The following is a 19,131-nucleotide window of genomic DNA, read 5'->3' as shown; positions in this document are numbered from 1 at the left end:
TGGGCCGTCTTCTGACTCGAAGCGTTTATTACGGCTTCTTTCGATAAAGAACGAACTTTCCGCGGTTTTTACGGTAAAGTTTGATCGATAACTTAGAATGGCAGAGAACTTGAATTGGGTTCGCTACGGTCTTCGGGAGATAGCATCGAAGGGTAGACGAGAATGCATGGACTAGTGTCGTATCGACGTTTCGGAAGAGCGCTCGGTCGCTACGTAGCGACCGAGCGGAATGGACGCTCGGTCGCTACGTAGCGAACGAGCGGAACACACGTTCGGTTGCTGCGTAGCGACCCCTTTTCGAGCTTTTGTCCGATGACTCGCGTTTCCTCCGCAAAGCTTTTCGTAAAGAATAATCTATTTCGAAAAAGTATTTGTCGAAGAAGGTTTCTGCGTTTTCTTTTTCGGAGATTTGGACGTTAAATTCGTCGCAACCGTTTTCGACCCCAACAGTAAGTGGGTTTTAACTCAATAATACCTCCTGCGAAGCGTCGTCGTTTCATCTTAAATACAGATCTCGGTCTGACTGGTACGATCATTTGACTCCAGAATGTAGTCCGGTTTAGTCACAAATCAAAGTAACTCTGTACCAAAATCAAAACACAAAATTCATGAATCTTGGAGAAGAAACAGTGAATTTTTCTGAGTTTATGTATCATCAGTCTCCTTGTTTATGACTATGATTTTTTGTGAGAAATTACAGGAAGGAAGAATGAGAGGGCAAGCTTTTTTGACATTTCCATCTGTTGAAGTCGCACATCGTCCTCTGGTTATAATCCTTAACACCAATGTCTATGTCAGCCTGAATACTATATATATGCTGTACACACAAAGTGATTGATGTGTTCTCTTTGTGATTTTGCAGATCTTGTAAATGGTTTTGTGTTCAAAGGAAAACCAATGATAATCCAGTTTGGTAGGAATCCTGGAGCAGCCAAAGCCAAACGAATGATGATGTGATGATATACAAACACTAACAGGGTTATTTTCTTCATTTGGTAAACTTAGAGGCTTTAGCTGCAAATTATTTCTTCTGCGGGGACATCATGTAATTAATGAGAAATAAGATGCAAATTCGTAGCAAAAAGAAACAGAATCTCTGGACAGTTATGTTCTTGTTCACTTCAAGTAGAACCATCGCTCGTCGCTCTCACACCATCATCAAACGTTCTTACACCAACCTCTCGGTTCAACACCTTAGCTCTCTTCTGGACAAAAATGAATCAAATCCTAGAATCATCCACCAGCTCCACTCTCACTTCACCACTGCTGGGCTTCTTCTCCTTCATCAGAAACAAGACTCCGAGAAACTTATCCTATTCAATCCTCTGCTTCGATGCTATTCTCTTGGCGAAACTCCTCTTCGTGCTTACTTCCTCTACGACCAGCTCCAACAGCTTCACTTCCTGTCTGATCACGACAAGAGACTGCCGCCTTTCGATAGTTACACTTACCTCTTTCTCATCAAAGCGACTTCGAATCCACTAGTTGGGATTGGACTACATGGGTTGACGCTAAAACTGGGTTTTGAGTTTCATGTCTATGTTCAGACAGCTTTGGTCGGTATGTATTTTGCTGCTGGAAATAGAGTCAGTGCTTACAAAGTGTTCGACGAAATGCCTGAAAGAAGCCCTGTAACTTGGAATGTAATGATCACTGGCCTGACTAATTCGGGAGAGTTCGAGAAAGCTCTTTGCTTGTTGGAGAAGATGCCTAATCGGAATGTAGTGTCGTGGACCACTCTCATCGATGGCTATGCACGAGTGAATAAGCCCAAGGAAGCTATACTCTTGTTCTGGAGAATGGCTTGCGACGCAATCAAGCCGAACGAGATCACCATCCTCGTAATTCTTCCAGCTGTTTGGAGCTTTGGAGATCTAAGAATGTGCGGTTCGGTCCATGGTTACGTTGTGAAAAGAGCGTTTGTTCCATGTGACATCCGTGTGACAAACTCTCTCATCGACGCTTATGCCAAGTGTGGGTGTATACAAAGCTCGCTGAAGTTTTTCATGGACGTTCCAAACGAAAGAAAGAATCTTGTCTCGTGGACAACGATGATCTCCGCATTTGCAATGCACGGGATGGGCAAAGAAGCTGCCAGTATGTTCAAAGACATGGAAAGACTCGGATTGAGACCGAACAGAGTGACCATGATCAGTGTTTTGAACGCTTGTAGCCACGGAGGCTTAGCAGAAGAAGAGTTTCTAGAGTTTTTCAACAAGATGGTAAGCAAGTACAAGATCACGCCGGATGTGAAGCACTATGGATGTCTAGTAGATATGCTGAGAAGAAAAGGAAGATTAGAGGAAGCGGAAAGGATAGCTTTGGAGATTCCGTCTGACCAAAAGGCTGTGGTTTGGAGAATGCTGCTTGGAGCTTGTAGCGTTTATGATGATCCTGAAATGGCTGAGAGGATTACTAAGAAGCTGATGGAGTTAGAGAGAAGCCATGGAGGTGACTATGTGCTTATGTCTAACATCTTTTGTGGTACTGGAAGATTCTCAGATGGTGAGAGGTTTCGGAAGCTAATGGATGTTAGAGGTGTAGCTAAACTTCCAGGACATTCACAGTTGACATAGCAGAACTTATAAGAGTCTTGTAATTAAGACTCCTACCTTCATTGTGTTTGTCATTTGAAATTTTGAAGTTAAAACTATGAGTAGCTTTTAAGCTAATAATCTTCACACAAAGAAGAACCGAACCACCAACGCAAAGATATAAGCTAAAAGTTATCGGCCCAAAGTTCGTAGGCCCATGCTTGTTCTGAGATGAAAAATTCAACGGTGGTGATAACGTTTCAATCCAACGGTGGTGATCACGTTTTAATCCAACTAACCGAGCGGTGTTTTTACGAAAATGCCCGAGAGATCTGCCTCTTCTTTTTCTTTTGTTTAGTCCCCCCACGTGAAAAGCACACTTCTTTTAGTTAAAACCACCGACCGCTAATATTCACCCACGTGTCACCTTTGCTTGGGCGTTTCATCCAATATCATAGCGCCATGTCATTCTATTGACGAATGTGTCTGACGTGTCGGTTACTTATTGGATTACGTGGCAAGATGCGAATATCCATGAGAGCAACTTCACTTCACTAGCAGCTTGCTCTCCTCGCGGTATATATTCTCCATCATCTTCGGATCTCAGTGAATAAGCTCCGATCTGAGTTTTATCAATGGCGAAATCAATCCTTGGCCTCGTATCGTTGATTCTTATCGGACTCGTCGCGATCGCCTCCGCCGCAGTTATATTCGAGGAGCGCTTTGATGGTAACCTACTTTTCATTCTCTCTCCCCTGTATTTTCCAGACTTTTAGGATTCATTGATGTGTTTGTTCGTATACGTATTCATCCTGATAATGCTGCGAATTAATTATTCGTTTTCGAATCATGCAACGATATTCATCGGATAAGATCAATTTATAAATGTTTGATCGGGAGTATTACGGATCAATTCAATTTGTCGATTCTGATTTTTCTGAGGTTCAGTGATTCGATATTCTAATCGGAGGTTTCATGAAATGGCTTTTGGTTGATTAGTAAGTACTCTTCGTGGAGATCACGGGAGGAAGGTTTTAACGATTGATGAACTCTGAAACTAGCTAAGCATTGAGTGCAGTATTTGTTAGTTTTCAGCTTAGACCTGGCAGTAATATATTATCCTTTTCAATGAAGCATTCATATCTTGTGTTTGTTTCGTCTTGATGTTCTGATCTGAGCTTAATGTATAATATTGCGATTCTTCTTGATTAGTTAACCTCTCTTTTTTTCTCTGTTTTCTAAAGATGGATGGGAGAGCAGGTGGGTTAAATCTGAGTGGAAGAAAGATGACCAGTCTGCTGGGGAGTGGAACCACACTTCTGGAAATTGGTCTGGTGATGCTAACGATAAAGGTTTGATTCTTCAGTCTTCAGAGCTTGTTACAGACTCATGATTCATTTTTTTTTGTTAATGTTTTGTTGCAACTATCATTGTGTTGCAGGTATCCAGACCAGCGAGGACTACAGATTCTACGCCATTTCAGCTGAGTTCCCTGAGTTCAGTAACAAGGACAAAACCTTAGTCTTCCAGTTCTCAGTCAAGCACGAGCAAAAGCTTGACTGTGGTGGTGGCTACATGAAGCTTCTCAGTGGGGATGTTGACCAGAAGAAATTTGGGGGCGACACTCCATACAGGTACATTACCTATCTCGTCTCGTTATCTGTCAACATCATCAATTGACCAACAAACCATTTTTCTTTTTACGTGCAGTATCATGTTTGGTCCCGATATCTGTGGCTACAGCACGAAGAAAGTGCATGCTATCCTTACCTACAATGACGCCAACCACCTGATCAAGAAGGATGTTCCCTGTGAAACTGACCAGCTCACCCATGTCTACACATTCATCCTCCGCCCAGATGCTACTTACAGCATTCTCATTGACAATGTTGAGAAGCAAACCGGTAGCTTGTACTCTGACTGGGATCTTCTTCCACCCAAGAAGATCAAGGACCCCAGTGCCAAGAAGGTATGTGATGACTTATGGACAGAAGAAGAACAAACCAGACCAAAGCTCATGCAATCTGATCTCTTTTTTTTTCTTACAGCCTGAGGACTGGGACGAGCAAGAGTACATTCCAGACCCTGAAGACAAGAAACCTGACGGATACGATGATATCCCAAAGGAGATCCCAGATACCGATGCAAAGAAGGTTTCTAACTTCTCTATAGTTGATTCAATATCTAAAGTATCTTTCTGTGTTCTGTATTTGCTTATTTGTCCTTGTGTCCTTTCTGTTAGCCTGAGGACTGGGATGAAGAAGAAGATGGTGAGTGGACTGCCCCAACCGTTCCCAACCCTGAGTACATGGGTGAATGGAAGCCCAAGGTTTGTCAATCTCGCTGTCAACAAGTACATATAACTTTTTTCTTCCTCTCAAGGTTGTCATATTTTTTTCTGTAGCAAATCAAGAACCCCAACTACAAGGGCAAGTGGGAGGCTCCAAAGATTGACAACCCTGGTAAGTTTCTACTCTCTATACTGTGGCCCTGTTACCAGTTTGATGCTATTAGTAATCCATATCTTTTTCAGTTTATATCACAGTTTTATATCATGTTTTTATGTTGTTGTATAAACTCACATGAGACTATAGCTCTCCGAGACATAATATCCAACAATTTCTGTGCCTAATTTAACTGGTTTTCTCGCAGACTTTAAGGATGACTCAGAGCTCTATGTCTTCCCCAAGCTGAAGTATGTTGGAATCGAATTGTGGCAGGTAATAAGATCTTGTCACTGTGACATCTTGTCTTCCGAGCTCTGTTTTGCGCACATGAATCCCATCTAAAAATACATTTTACTCTATTTTCAGGTGAAATCAGGATCATTATTCGACAATGTTTTGATCTGCGATGACCCAGACTATGCCAAGAAGTTGGCAGATGAAACATGGGGCAAGCTCAAGGATGTACGTGTTTTAAAAATACCCATCTGCATGAACACAAGTGTTTGTTTCTGGTTACTGATAAGAATAGCCAATCTAATCTCGTAACTAAATGCAGGCGGAGAAAGCAGCTTTCGATGAGATTGAGAAGAAGAAAGAGGAAGAGGAATCCAAGGACGCTCCTGCGGAAACTGATGTAAGTTAGTTGTGTTTGTTTTCAAGTTTTCAGAGTCTTTCTTTGTTTCTTCTGCCAATGTTCTGAACTAATATCATTGTGTATGAGTTGTTTCCAGGCTGAAGATGAAGCAGAGGAAGATGAGGGAGATGAATCTGATACTGAAGCTAAGACCGAAGCCAAATCAGAAGTTAGCGAGGAGACCTCGGAGAAAGACGCCACTGCTCATGTATGTTAAGAAAAAATACTCGTCACAGTGTCGTTCCATATTGTTGTTGTTGATGGTTATATGGTTTTGCAGGATGAGCTATGATGGTAAGGAGGTTGAAGATTCAAGACCAAAGTTTTCAAGTCTCTGTTTCATGTTTTAATCCTTGCTTTTGAAGTATTTTTAGCAGTCTAGTTTTAGCATATGATACGACGATCATAGGCTCTTTTTGTACTGAAAACACCATATGATGACATTTTGCAGTAACATCTCTTTCCCTACTCTTCTTGTTTCTCTCCTTGACCAAAACTCCGCCAAAACTGTTATCAATTATTACACTGGAGAAGTAGTGAGCTAAAGTTGATAGATTCTAGATTTGATAGTGGGCCTTAGTGTGCATTTTATGAAAACAGCGAGCCGCAAATGATTTTTACCAATCTGCGGCTGTTATGATTTCACGAGGATCACGTTATAAGCCCAAATCTCATAAACGGGCCTTAATGTGTACTTTAGAAGAGAGATGGTATAAATGTCTTTGACAATAAACGTATTCTATTGGTTCATACATGCTCACATGGATCGCTAGTTGTAAAGAGTAAACTTATCCGTAGGATTCACAAAATCTACGGCTAATATGACTTTCACGCGGATCGTGAACTATAATCGCCTTATGTCCGTCGATTAAAACCAAATGAACGATCCAGATTTAATACCGCTAAAACAACGAAAGCGAAATCTTTTTTTCCCGCTTCTTGTTATTCCCTGACGATAATAAATACTCTCTTCCTCTAACCAAAAATATTCACTCACAAACCAGATCTCAATCTTCTACCTCTTTTCTCGATAAATCAAATCGCAATGGCTCGCACCAAGCAGACGGCAAGGAAATCAACCGGAGGCAAGGCCCCAAGGAAGCAGCTAGCAACAAAAGCAGCGAGGAAATCAGCTCCAGCCACCGGAGGAGTGAAGAAGCCGCACAGATTCAGGCCAGGAACAGTGGCTCTAAGAGAGATCAGGAAGTACCAGAAGAGCACCGAGCTCCTGATCCGCAAGCTCCCGTTCCAGAGGCTAGTGAGAGAGATCGCTCAGGATTTCAAGACGGATCTCCGTTTCCAGAGCAGCGCCGTCGCCGCTCTCCAGGAAGCTGCCGAGGCTTACCTCGTCGGACTGTTTGAGGATACTAATCTGTGTGCGATCCACGCCAAGAGGGTGACGATCATGCCTAAGGACATACAGCTCGCCAGAAGAATCAGAGGTGAAAGGGCTTAGGATCTTCCTCGATGGTTGATGCATCTGTTTGAACGAATGTGTGATGAATTGTAATAACTTCAAGTTTATTATAAGAACATTTGATCCAGTTTAAATGATGTTGTCTAAGTAAACCGTGTGAAATTAGAAGAGATCTAACCCGATGACCATGATGACGTCATTCTTGAGTTGCAGAAATAAACCGTGTCGTGATAAACCATTTGATCCGATTTAAAGTTCTAAACCATTGTTAGAAATAAACCGTGTAAAATTAGAAGCCATCTAAACCGTGACAATGATGACGTCATTCTTTGGAGTTGTCGGAAATAAACCATTTTGATTCGATCTAAACCGGTGTAAATTTAGAAGAGATCCAAACGCTGGTTATTTAATCGGACGGTTCATAGTTGTTCAATGACGTCAACGAGAATTTTTGAACCAATGAGAAGGCTCCACGTCAATGCACCAGCTACCTATCACCCACGTGTTTTATTCGTTTTCGTATAAATGTGTGACATTAATGAATGATTTGTTTCACCCTTGTCTGATCAACAAAACCTTTTGTAGTTGATACAAAGATCGTTAAAGTTTATTGGGTTTCTCCTGGCTGTTTCGTATTGTGTTCTTCTCCATCAGATCTGAGGAAGAAGGGGAGTTTGTTTGTGATGTTTTTGTTCGATTGGTTCTATGGAATCCTAGCGACGTTAGGATTGTGGCAGAAAGAGGCGAAGATATTGTTTCTAGGACTCGACAATGCCGGCAAAACTACTTTGCTTCACATGCTCAAAGACGAGGTGAATATTCCTTAGCTCCTGTAGATTTTAAACTCTCTTTTTGGATTATCTGGCAATTGGACATATAGTACTGAGAAATTTGGGCATACGAGTTGTTGTAGTGGGGATTTTTAAGTTTTTTTTAATAGCCGATTTTGTGTTAGGACATGTGTTAAAGCTGGTCGGAATCAAACATGCTTAATATCTATTTGTTGTGCTGTGTGATTGCAGAGGTTAGTACAGCACCAGCCAACACAGCATCCCACGTCTGAGGAACTGAGCATTGGCAAAATCAAGTTCAAGGCTTTTGACTTGGGTGGCCACCAGATTGCTCGTCGGGTCTGGAAAGACTACTATGCCAAGGTTTTATACATCTCTCTGTCTTTTGCCATCACAACATCATCCTAGTAACACTAGAGAGACGTTTTGTGTTTTATTACATCCCATTGAGTTACTATTGTGATAATCTCGTTGCTGATAGTCTTGGATATATTCAGAAAAATGTATAATTAGATAGAAACACTCTTGGTTATGTTTTGGACAAATTGGCTATGTATGTGTCTTTGCTGAAACAAGCTCTTTTCTCTTTGTGTGTGTGAAGGTTGATGCTGTTGTGTACTTAGTGGATGCTTACGACAAGGAGAGATTTGTGGAGTCTAAAAGAGAGCTTGACGCTCTTCTATCTGATGAAGCTTTATCAAGTGTTCCCTTTCTCATTCTTGGCAATAAGATTGATATTCCGTATGCAGCCTCTGAAGATGAGCTGAGGTATCACTTGGGTCTCACCAATTTCACTACGGGTAAAAGCAATGTGAGTCTAGAAGAATCTGGTGTTCGTCCCCTTGAGGTCTTCATGTGCAGCATCGTACGCAAAATGGGATATGGGGAGGGCTTTAAATGGCTATCTTACTACATCAAGTGAATGGGAAACCAAACAAGCACGGTTTTATGAATGAAACATTCTCAATGTTTCCTCTTTAAAAAGACATAAACTCTCTTTTAGTATCCTCCAAGTTTTAATATAATATCATTAAGTCGACGGCTTACAACTTGTGTATTAGTAGTAGTACTTTTGTTGAATCAAACCGAACAAGAAAATCATTCTGATTGTGAGCAGTAGTAATCATCACTATGACCTTTTACCCTGTTTTGTAAGCAAAAGAAATGTCATTATGATATAGAAAGAAACTCAGCTACTTATCAGAATGATACATCTCGCAAATGGTGCTTTCGCCTATAGATTCCGGTTAAGTCTAATTTGGTTGTTGTTGACATGTTAAAACCAAACGAAAAATAAACAACCAACGATGAAGAGAAAAATACACACTAAAGATGAAGTTACAATATAGGTTTTATACAAGAGTTAGGACCAAAATTTACAGAGGTTAGATCGGTGATACCAGAAGGAGGTTAGTAGATTCACCGTCTCAGGCCAATTATAAGGGTAAACTTCTCTATCACTGGAGAGAGTTTCCGCTCTTTCTCTACATCCAGAGAAGTAAAGTATATAGTTTAACACTTCAAGACTACCTGCAATAGATACAAAAAAATCTCCAGTAGAGCAATGACGAAATGGTATATGATTGTAATTATATGACTTGCTTTTTGATCTGTCATGAGGACATGATTGTACCTGGGAAAGCTTCAGTTCAATACCGTCGAGCTAAGAAACCCGTCTGATTGATTTTCAGGAAGGAAAAACAACCACCATTTCCTTCTTGAATAGCTGCTGAGTTCAAGGCAAAAAAAAACCCAGGAAGTTACATATGGAGTTTAGCTATTAAAGGGTCTCCTCGGTTTACATGAGGGAAAAGTTATTGTCATTTTCACTCTTTAGGTTTCCTTTTGTTTTAGTTAACATTCTTTTGTCGCTGTTACTGCTTCTAAATCAATTATAGAGACCTGCTGATAGCCGGACATTTCATTGCAAAAAATTATGTGATGATGAAACTTTACCCTTTTAAAATGCTCAGCTTCTTGCTCCAGTTGTAATGCATCGGATTTTTCTTCTGCTTGATCTTGAGAGCCAATCACCAAGGGTTCCTGGTTTTGTTGTTTAAGCACCTGAAGAGAGAAAATGAATCGCTAATGAGTAATGAATCGCTAAGGATCTTGTAACAACGTATTGAATACAGCAGAAACTGAAAATATATGACAGCTTGGCGCATTTCAAAGGTAAGTAATGATCAGAAATTCCATGTCATTAAGGCAATGTAGTGGTAGGATATAGAGTGATACAAACAAAAATTACTTACAAGTTTGAAGCTATTAGCAGATTCAAGAAATTCAACTTCTTGGAGATCCATACTCTCACTCCGTTGAAGTAGAACAGATAATCGTATAATCACGCACATGATAATGAACTTTCGCTTTGCCTAAAACAGACAGTGTAAGGATCAGAAAAACAACATAAAAAGGTTGAGCGTAGTTTGAAAAAACTGAAATATAAGACACATTACCTTCTCAGCAAAGTTCTTAAAAGGTGCACGATCAAGCTTGGGAAACTTCTTTCTTTGGTATCTCGTAAGCAATGCTATAAACTGTGCAAATCATGTGACCGAAATCAGAGAAACAGTAAAAATCAAGACAAGTTCCTCTTCCTAGAGGATTAGGTACCATACCTCGACTTCCTCAGCAGTGTAGCTGTAGAGATGATCTCCATTCTACGAAAGAAGAAACTATTAATAACAAAGAGGTTTAAAGTAGACACTGAAAACCCCACAAAAAGGTTCATAAATTGCTATGTTCAGTGTTTTTTTCTTAACAGAGATAGATGAACTAACCTTGATGATATGATAAGACTGCTTATGATACCCTTTTTTCCCAGTGATGATTCCAATATTGTGCAAGAAACAAGCAGCTTCAAGATACTCAAGATCCTTATCATCTAACACGACGTTAAAGTCATTGCACTTCCTCAAACCTACAAAGACCTCCTGAAAAATCATTGTCCTATCAAATATGATAAAAAAAGCAACACTCTTTATGAAAACCCATGTCAAATCAATATCTAACAAATATACCTTGGCGATGTTAGCACAGTGTACAGCATGATTCATCCGCTTCTTCCCATTGAGCCGCGTGGCAAGCCTCATGACCGATCTCCACCTCGCATTAGCATTCAAATCATACAATCCACCAAAAGCTTTACCCAAAGAATCAGCAATCACACCTTCTGCCAACGCGTACTCGGACACCTCCATCTCCTCAATCCCCAAAGCCTCAAATATCTCCTCCAACAACACAGCCCCAGCAACAATAAACTCTGCTCTCCTACCGAAAAATCCTTCTCTCCTAATCAATCCCTCATCCCCTTCACTACATAACCTCTCCACAACGCCGCTCAGCTCTCTCCTCCCAAATCTCCAATCCCTCTTATACCCCTCCTCGAGATCAAACCAACACAGATCACTCCCATATCCACTAAAAACAGCGTTCTCAATAGCTCGAATCGTCCCCGAAGACCCCACAACAACCTCAAACCTCTCACACTCTCTCAATCTATCCCCTAACCTAGACTCATCAATCACACAGCGTATATACTCTCTCATCTCCACCAATCCAACACCAAACATCTGAGTCAAATTCACATGACCTAGCTTCAAAGAAACAGCCAGCTTAACCTCGCCACGCTTACCTATGGATACAGAGTTAACAGTTTAGTTAGCAGAGTCATCGTACAAAAAAAAAAACCAAAACCCTCACCACAGCTTACCTATGGATACAGGGTGAGTTACCAGTTTAGTTAGCAGAGTGGTTATGAATACAAATAAATAAATAAATAACCTCACCACAGCTTCTTACCTACAACAAACTCAGTAGATCCACCTCCTATATCGATACACAGCACAGACCTCTCGAACACAGGCAAAAACTGAAGCACGCCTAGGTAAACCAGCCTGGCCTCCTCTTCTCCGGAGAGGACATCGATCTGTATCCCGACGTCTTCGAGCGCCGTCTCAACGAAGTGTTTCTGATTCTCCGCTCGGCGGAGGGCCTCCGTCGCGACGCAGCGGATCTGGTTGAGTGGGACGTTGTGGGAGAGGATGAGGGATTTGAAATTTCGGAGGGATTGGATGGCGCGGGATTGAGATTGAGGGGAGATTGAGGTTGGTGATTCGCGGGAGAGTACGACTGGCTCCTTGAGACGCTCGACGGGGACGAAGGATCTGGTGGAAGGGTCGGCGTGGACTATGAGGAGTTTGAAGGAGTTCGTTCCCATGTCGATGGAGGTGAAGAGGTGTGGTGATGCGGTTGGGTGAGACTGTAGATTTGAGGAGTTCATCGTTGATCTTCTTCTTCTTAGCTCTGAATGCAATTGGGATTGTCAACTTATCTGAGTTTATATATTCGCTGACATTTTAAAAAGGACTAGTGAGAGAGAACCTACTTATTATTGTGTGATTAAGAAATATGGGCTTCGACATTTTTACACGGAAGCAAGGAGAGGGATGATTTTGCCAGTGCATCAGCTTCTCCATTAAAGTTTTCGAGAGATGAAAGTAAAAGAGATAACATCAAAGTAAGACTAGTAATGATAAATATAGGGCTGGGCATCTCCATACTAGCCTTATACTCGTGACTTGACCGATATCCCCCTTGAAAAGCCCAGTACTCAAGTTTTACTCCCTCCGTTTTTTAATATAAATTATTTTAAAATTGTGCACACAAATTAAAAAAATCATTAATTTCTTACATTTTCTAAACAAAAAAATCATTAATTATTTACCTAACCACAAATCAACCAATATAATAAAATAAAAGATATATTATCATTGGTCATATAACATTAACTGTTAATAAATTTTACATACAAAACCGAAAACGTCATATAATTTGGAACATGAAAATTTCTCTAAAACAACTTATATTAAAAAACGGAGGGAGTATTTTTTGGTACTTGCCTCGTTACTTGTTATTTGTTAATCGTTCTATAAAATATTTACTTTCTAAATAATACTTATTACTTGCGAAAAAATTTTTGGATCATCGAAATAAAATGGAGGAACAAAATGGAGGAACATTGAGTTTTATATGGTCTTTCAATATTTTGAACGCTTATTTTCATTTTTGTCTATTTCTTTGAAAATTCATGTGACTTTTGGATGTTAAAAATTTAGAATGTGTCGTTTTGTATGTAATCATGAGACAATTACTTAGTTTAGCAAGTAACAAGACAAAGCAAATTACTTGCAAGTATCAATTTTATTTCCAAGTATCGAGTCGTAAAAAAAATTACTCTGACAAAACAAGTCAAATAGCAAATAACCAAGAATCGGCAAGTATTTGCCTCGTATTCACCCCTAAATATGATCCTGAGAACCACCATTTTTCAATAGCTTGATGAGTAACAAAGAGTCCGAAAGAACTGACATGAATCTATTCCTGACGCTTAAGTTGAGTGATGGTATATCACAATTCGAGATGTTACATTTAGTTTGTTCACGTGGAAACATAAAAGATTCTAAGAAAAAAATTAAAACATTCGAACACTATGAAAATGGTATATTTAATTTATTCAATCATTTGTGATAAACTTATTAAATGAGGTATAAGAAAAACAATATATTATTTTATTATCTTAAAGACTATTCATCGTCCCATTCGAAACAGTAACGAGTATATCCATCACCATCTACACGACACATAGGAGTTTTCTCGTCTTTGGACTCTTTTCCCACCTCCCAAATGCATTCTCTACATAATGGAGTCTCTCCAGATGGAGTATCATCTCTTGCTACTGTAAATATATTAAAATAATGAGATCCGCCTCCATACCACGTAAACTGGCAACGAAACTTCGTAGTTTTCCAAATGTTAACATGAAATCTGAAACCCCAGTACTTATCCCAAGGGATATGGATCAACCCCAAATCATCGTCACCAGATTTGCAATGTACATCCAGAACTTCCCCGTTCTCTACAGTGTTGTGGATTACAACATGCTTAGGTGCTAGAGGTAACACGCCGTCGTGGCCCGATCCTGGTGTTGGTGTTGGTGCTTCCGCCATAGTGTTTGAGACATCTAACCCTGAGGCAAAAAGAATAAGAGTAAGATAAGAGATGATCATAAACATCGATATGCAATGAAGCTTATTAGAGAAAGCCATTGTTATGTAAATCATGTGGAGTAGTGGATTGTTAGACAAGTTCATATTGGTTCCCTATTTATAGATATTAACCAAAATGCAAAGGTGGCTAAATATATTTATATAAAGGAATGTACGTTTTCAGTCCATGTAATTTTTTTTTGTTTTCTTTTGAAGCTACACATTTACTTATTTTTAAAATATGAATTGTCTATTTTTGGTAAGATAATATAATTCGGAGTATGTTTTTTATATTATGATTTATAATTTTGGAAAGAAATAATTTGTTTTGGTCTTGACTAAAGACTTTTGAATTTTTAATAAAACTAAAGATTTTAGATCCTTATTTTGTAGGTTTAATTAAAAGAAAAAAATTACGTAAAAAAGTTATGTTGTAATCCGGACTATATATATTATGTAATCGTTATATAAACTAAGACTTGGATATAAAGAAAGTAGCTTAAAACTAAACCAGAAACGCGAGCTCCAAAGAAAGTTAAACACACAATTTTTATTTTGTAAAATTAAACACACAAATTTTCATTTTACGATTCACTAAAATGGAAACAAATCATCACGTACAAAAAAACAATTCCATGGATTAACACTAGCGATAGACACTACGTTCCATGGATTAACATTAACAAGTTCTCATCCAATTATTGAACTTATCCAATTATTGAACTTAACATCTTAATTAATTTTACCCTTCATAAAACCATTTAAACCAATAGATCTATAAAAAAAAAACGAAGCATCCCTTCCAAAAAGGTCAAAGGCAAGTAATGGTAGTCGATGTCAATAGCACTGCGCAAAACACACATAATAATATTATTTATAAATATTTAAATTACAATCCAAATCAACGATAAACCAAGAATGATTAACGGAAACATTTCTAAAATAATAATTAATTAACCCAAAACCAATAAAAATTGTATTGTTAATCTCAGTCCAAGACCTCTATGCTCCTGTAGACTCGTCAGGTGATGCTGTTAACCCCTCTTTCTTACAGTCTTTCCTTCGGTTAGATCTACTATTTCACCGGCTTTTACCACCGTCATCGAGACTCTCTGTACGATGACCACTCTCCCTAAGAAGAAGAACTGCTCAACTTTATATAAATATATTTAGTTTTATTATTACCAAACATGTGGTGAATCTAGTATTCCGAATTTAGAACTCGTATAAGTGGTCGAGTTTGAAAGTGTCGTATTATAGCAGCTAAAGACCAAGTACCTCATTGAATTTCATACGAAATTGATTTTTAAAATTATGTTCAATTCTTGCGTCGTTTTCAAACGTTTACCATTTTTTTTTCGATTATTATAATCTCAATTCTGTAGAGACTGGGGAGCGCGAGCCTGTGATTGAGATTAAAATGAGGTTGGAGATTCGCCTGACAACACTAATTGTTCTTTGAGTCTCGACGGAAACGAAAGATCTAGCACAGAAGGATCTGCCTGGAGGCCCTGGACTATAAGAAGCTTGAAAGAGTTTTTTTTTTAGCAAAACTTGAAAGAGTTTATATTCCATGTCAACGGAGGGCATGTTCAGATTAATTTATTCATAAAATAATATTCACAAGAAAGAGTAAATAATTCTTGTATCAATGTTTTTCTTATGATCCTTTCTATATCTTGTAGCTGGACTCAATTTTTACAACTACTAACATTTTGTACTATGAGAGGAGAGAATTGTTCATGCACATGCTATAATATTAGAACATTTTTAAAATACATTTTTTTTTCTTTTTTAAAAGATATATATGCAAAAGAATATAGTCAAAACACAATACATTACAATTGTACAATAAAGCAAACTTTAGCACCATAGACATTGTTCTGAAAGTCTATTTTTAATTACATGTAATTACTGTTTTAACGTATAAGAATCAAACAGCTTATGAAGACGATAGATAATAGAGTACTCGTCAAGCCACGGTGTTTGAGGCAGTCACCGCCGCTTCTTGTAATGTGGCCGCCACCGCTGCTACCACCGCCATTACCATTCCCCCCTCTGCCGCTTCCACCGCTCTCAGAAGATCCTCCATCCCCAGAACCACCACTACCTCCTCCTCGGCTGCTGCTACCACCTCGACCATTTCCAGCGCCACCACTACCTCCCCCTCGACCACTGCTGCCACCTCCACCACCACCACGACCTCCTCCACCGCCACCACTTCCACCACCACTGCTTCCTCCGCCACCTCCGCCTCGAAGCTCTCGCCGCCAACCGGGGAAATCTACCTCAGTTACTGTCATAGAATCGGGTTGGAGATGGACAGCTGAGACATAGGTGTACGCATGAATGGCTAGTAACAATAATAACACGAGAGGTATTAGTTTGTACATCTTCCACAATAGTAATCTTGTATGTTAATATGTTATTATCAGTTCAGAGAACAAAATGAAATTGTGTTTCATATGATCCGTATACACCTCTATTTATACGTATTTCATCAGGTCAACGTCAAATCTTCTATTTATTTCATCATATGTAATGATAAATCTTGAGAATCATTCTCAGTTCCTTGAGAAACAAGAAATGAGTACCATTACTACAAATTTAATTAAATATAGTTTAGCTTTTTCTAGTTATAATCTCCGTAGCAAGTGGTCTAGTGTCATACATATGTGTTGAATCGAGTTTTTTTTTTCGAGGGCGTACAAATCGATTCGTAAAATGAAATGGAAAATACAGCGAAGAAAGAACATAGTCTTTGAAAACCGATGCCAATTTTGAAAGTCTTAACCAATTGCTGATTCAGATAACCAAGGGCCTCGTTGAGTTTCATACGCAATTGATTTTTTGAATTATATTCAATTTTTGCTACTTTTTCAAAGGTTTGCCATTTCTTTTCAGTTATTATAAAATACGTCAATGTTGTCGGACTATTAATTTGTTTGGTAAGACGCAAACGTGTTGTGTCTTGACTTATTCAATCCGTGGCTTGGAAACTTCGAGCAGCTCACGCAATTTTACCATCTATAGTAGTGTTGGTGTTCATTAACCGAGCTTAATATTAATTGCAAGGCAAAAGCATTATCTGTGAGTTATACGATCGTAAAATGTCTTAACTAATCACTAGATTTAAAAACATATCAATATTAATAAGATAAATAAAAAGATTTAATACAATATCTCCGTACGTTCATTCTAGTGAAAATATATTCTTTTTATGGCTGAAAATTTTTGTTTCTTTACATCAAATGCCTATGTGTTTGATGGCAAACTTCATTCTTTTAACATACGGTTCTAGTGAAAAATACTTTAGATCAGTGTCCAGTTACTTGGATCCCTCCGTCTGTCACTGCATTCACGGTCCACAGCATCCATGCATACAATTATTTACATAAAGTTGCCAACTAGTGCTAAACTAATCCTGAAGGCTGAAACTCTAAGATTCCAAATATTAAACGGTAGCGACCTCTATAACTTCGTGGTAATACGTGTATGTTTTCCAATATTTTACGTCTATATATACATAAAAGAAATAAATATATTGACTCATTTTCTGAATGAGTTGGTATCATGTTCAATAAATATATAACAAATATAAAGTATTGACAAATAAAAGGAGAGTCTACAAGAAATGTAAATTTATAATTTCCAATTAAATGAATTAATGGATAATTAAAAGGGTCGTTTTCAAAAGATGTGGCTACGATCATCATCAGCAAAACTTTTTTCTTTTGTATTTCTAAATATATAATTTCTGGTTGAACGAATTATGTCTTCGTTCTTTGTATAAATTATAAATAAATTTCCATGCCGGCCTTTAATTGTTTCTGATTATAAAATTATCTAATCATGATATCATGTTTATTGGCCTAAAACATATACACAAGAAAAAAAAAATAGTTATACAAAATAGCTATAAAAATTCTCCTTTAGTGATAAAGTCAAGTTTACGATTAAGCATCGTTCAAAATGCTCTGTATCGGCAGACGGCTGTATAAATCTAGTCTAAAGTTATGATAGCATTTCTTTAACTTTTGTATCACATTTAGAGTTTATATACTTCACTACTTTACAATAAAAGTTCAGATTAAACACAAATCTCTTATATATTAATTGAGGAACATTTGAAAAATTGTAACCTCAATTTTGTATTAATTAAAAAAATAGCCCATCTTAGATGTCAATCAATTAGGATGTTAATTAAGGTGACGTGTCAACTGCATAATCAATTGAGAAATTTGTGAGTCCATGATTAAATGCTAGAGAATGTGACCATATCCATCGATATTTAAAAAAAAAGGCTCATGTAATATAACGAAAGAAACACATAATTTAAAAACGATCAAACACTGTATAAACGAAGCGTTTCATCCCTAATAAAAAAAATTCATACAGTAAAGTTGATACTGTCTCGTGGCCACGTCTATCGAAAGTAATCCGTATGGTTCTGAAGCTTTTATTACTCAGAATAGTTTGCTAAGAAGACGTCATGAACAATAATTAGCGTAGACCATGGAACTGTCGATAGTTGGTTGCCATGGCGTCATGTATCGTGTCTAAGTCAGACGTTGGGATTAAGTGCTCATGTATCTGGTTCTAATTAAAAATACACAATCAAATGAACAAGTTGGAAAGAAACCATAGAAGTTATGTCAATAGTGTTTTGTAAATAACAGAGTTTTGATCAAGGTATAGCTGGTGGCCGGTTTATAATTTTAATTAGAACCGAACCATATGTGAAATAAAACAGTCGGTATGAGTATCATTTGAATTCTCGCAAACCGGGATTTTGACATGGTTTATCGTCGAAAGTTGAATAAATTTGGCATGCACACTTCTGAATTATAAGGATATGGAAAAATAAATTGAATATGGTAAAACTTAATCCCCAAGGCTTGATTAAATATAGATTGGAGCACTTACGGAAAACTAAATATGTAATAATAATGGTATGATTTTTATGGCTTTTTTACAAAAAAAATAATAATAATAATAATGGTATGCTTTTTACTAGAAAAGATATTTTTACTTGCTAGAGGGTTCTAAAAAAATCTATGACGGCAAGTCCCTAAGTAAAATGGAAAACTTTCTCACCAAGGTAAAACATTCCAATTTTTTTAAGGGAATTTAGTAAATGTTTATTAAGGGGGCGACTGGTTTTCCCGCTACCACCCGCAAACGCAGCTTTTGCGGTTGGTAGCGGTTGTCGGCAGTTTGCAACAATCACTCAAATCGCTTTAAACCGCCTCAAACCG

The 19,131-nt window shown here is 38.2% G+C and overlaps 7 protein-coding genes across 7 annotated transcripts; 4 read left to right on the top strand and 3 right to left on the bottom strand.

The window, feature by feature from the left end:
* Positions 1 to 645: 645 nt before the first annotated feature.
* LOC106310084 (pentatricopeptide repeat-containing protein At1g09220, mitochondrial) lies at positions 646 to 2,653 on the top strand. The gene is made up of 2 exons (XM_013747288.1): positions 646 to 766; positions 863 to 2,653. Exon 2 carries the CDS (start codon positions 1,053 to 1,055, stop codon positions 2,574 to 2,576), a length of 1,524 nt encoding a protein of 507 aa, XP_013602742.1. The 5' UTR covers positions 646 to 766; positions 863 to 1,052; the 3' UTR covers positions 2,577 to 2,653.
* Positions 2,654 to 3,054: 401 nt separating this feature from the next.
* Positions 3,055 to 6,085, top strand: LOC106307530 (calreticulin-2). The gene is made up of 12 exons (XM_013744509.1): positions 3,055 to 3,263; positions 3,779 to 3,886; positions 3,976 to 4,168; positions 4,245 to 4,503; positions 4,583 to 4,687; positions 4,777 to 4,863; positions 4,939 to 4,996; positions 5,187 to 5,254; positions 5,348 to 5,443; positions 5,538 to 5,615; positions 5,713 to 5,823; positions 5,896 to 6,085. Exons 1-12 carry the CDS (start codon positions 3,170 to 3,172, stop codon positions 5,905 to 5,907), a joined length of 1,269 nt encoding a protein of 422 aa, XP_013599963.1. The 5' UTR covers positions 3,055 to 3,169; the 3' UTR covers positions 5,908 to 6,085.
* Positions 6,086 to 6,587: 502 nt separating this feature from the next.
* On the top strand, positions 6,588 to 7,204 carry LOC106307504 (histone H3.2). The gene has a single exon (XM_013744484.1). The coding sequence runs from the start codon at positions 6,661 to 6,663 to the stop codon at positions 7,069 to 7,071; it is 411 nt and encodes a 136-aa protein (XP_013599938.1). The 5' UTR covers positions 6,588 to 6,660; the 3' UTR covers positions 7,072 to 7,204.
* Positions 7,205 to 7,576: 372 nt separating this feature from the next.
* LOC106312349 (GTP-binding protein SAR1B-like) lies at positions 7,577 to 8,960 on the top strand. Its single transcript, XM_013749835.1, has 3 exons — positions 7,577 to 7,844; positions 8,055 to 8,186; positions 8,425 to 8,960. The coding sequence occupies exons 1-3, from the start codon at positions 7,716 to 7,718 to the stop codon at positions 8,743 to 8,745; spliced, it is 582 nt and encodes a 193-aa protein (XP_013605289.1). The 5' UTR covers positions 7,577 to 7,715; the 3' UTR covers positions 8,746 to 8,960.
* A 78-nt stretch (positions 8,961 to 9,038) lies between these two features.
* LOC106312348 (exopolyphosphatase) lies at positions 9,039 to 12,330 on the bottom strand. Its single transcript, XM_013749834.1, has 10 exons — positions 12,214 to 12,330; positions 11,628 to 12,131; positions 10,847 to 11,460; positions 10,607 to 10,759; positions 10,445 to 10,486; positions 10,283 to 10,363; positions 10,079 to 10,198; positions 9,780 to 9,887; positions 9,457 to 9,549; positions 9,039 to 9,353 (listed from the first exon to the last, which is right to left on the bottom strand). The coding sequence occupies exons 1-9, from the start codon at positions 12,302 to 12,304 to the stop codon at positions 9,511 to 9,513; spliced, it is 1,752 nt and encodes a 583-aa protein (XP_013605288.1). The 5' UTR covers positions 12,305 to 12,330; the 3' UTR covers positions 9,039 to 9,353; positions 9,457 to 9,510.
* A 1,081-nt stretch (positions 12,331 to 13,411) lies between these two features.
* LOC106308845 lies at positions 13,412 to 13,977 on the bottom strand. Its single transcript, XM_013745957.1, has one exon. The coding sequence runs from the start codon at positions 13,946 to 13,948 to the stop codon at positions 13,412 to 13,414; it is 537 nt and encodes a 178-aa protein (XP_013601411.1). The 5' UTR covers positions 13,949 to 13,977.
* A 1,707-nt stretch (positions 13,978 to 15,684) lies between these two features.
* Positions 15,685 to 16,326, bottom strand: LOC106311196 (putative glycine-rich cell wall structural protein 1). The gene has a single exon (XM_013748417.1). It carries the CDS (start codon positions 16,264 to 16,266, stop codon positions 15,793 to 15,795), a length of 474 nt encoding a protein of 157 aa, XP_013603871.1. The 5' UTR covers positions 16,267 to 16,326; the 3' UTR covers positions 15,685 to 15,792.
* Between the last annotated feature and the right edge of the window lie 2,805 nt (positions 16,327 to 19,131).

Source organism: Brassica oleracea, chromosome C8 (genome assembly GCF_000695525.1).
Source record: "Brassica oleracea var. oleracea cultivar TO1000 chromosome C8, BOL, whole genome shotgun sequence".
NCBI lineage: Eukaryota > Viridiplantae > Streptophyta > Magnoliopsida > Brassicales > Brassicaceae > Brassica > Brassica oleracea.
The sequence above is the reverse complement of the archived record's forward strand: the minus strand, read 5'-3'. Positions and strand labels throughout refer to the sequence as shown.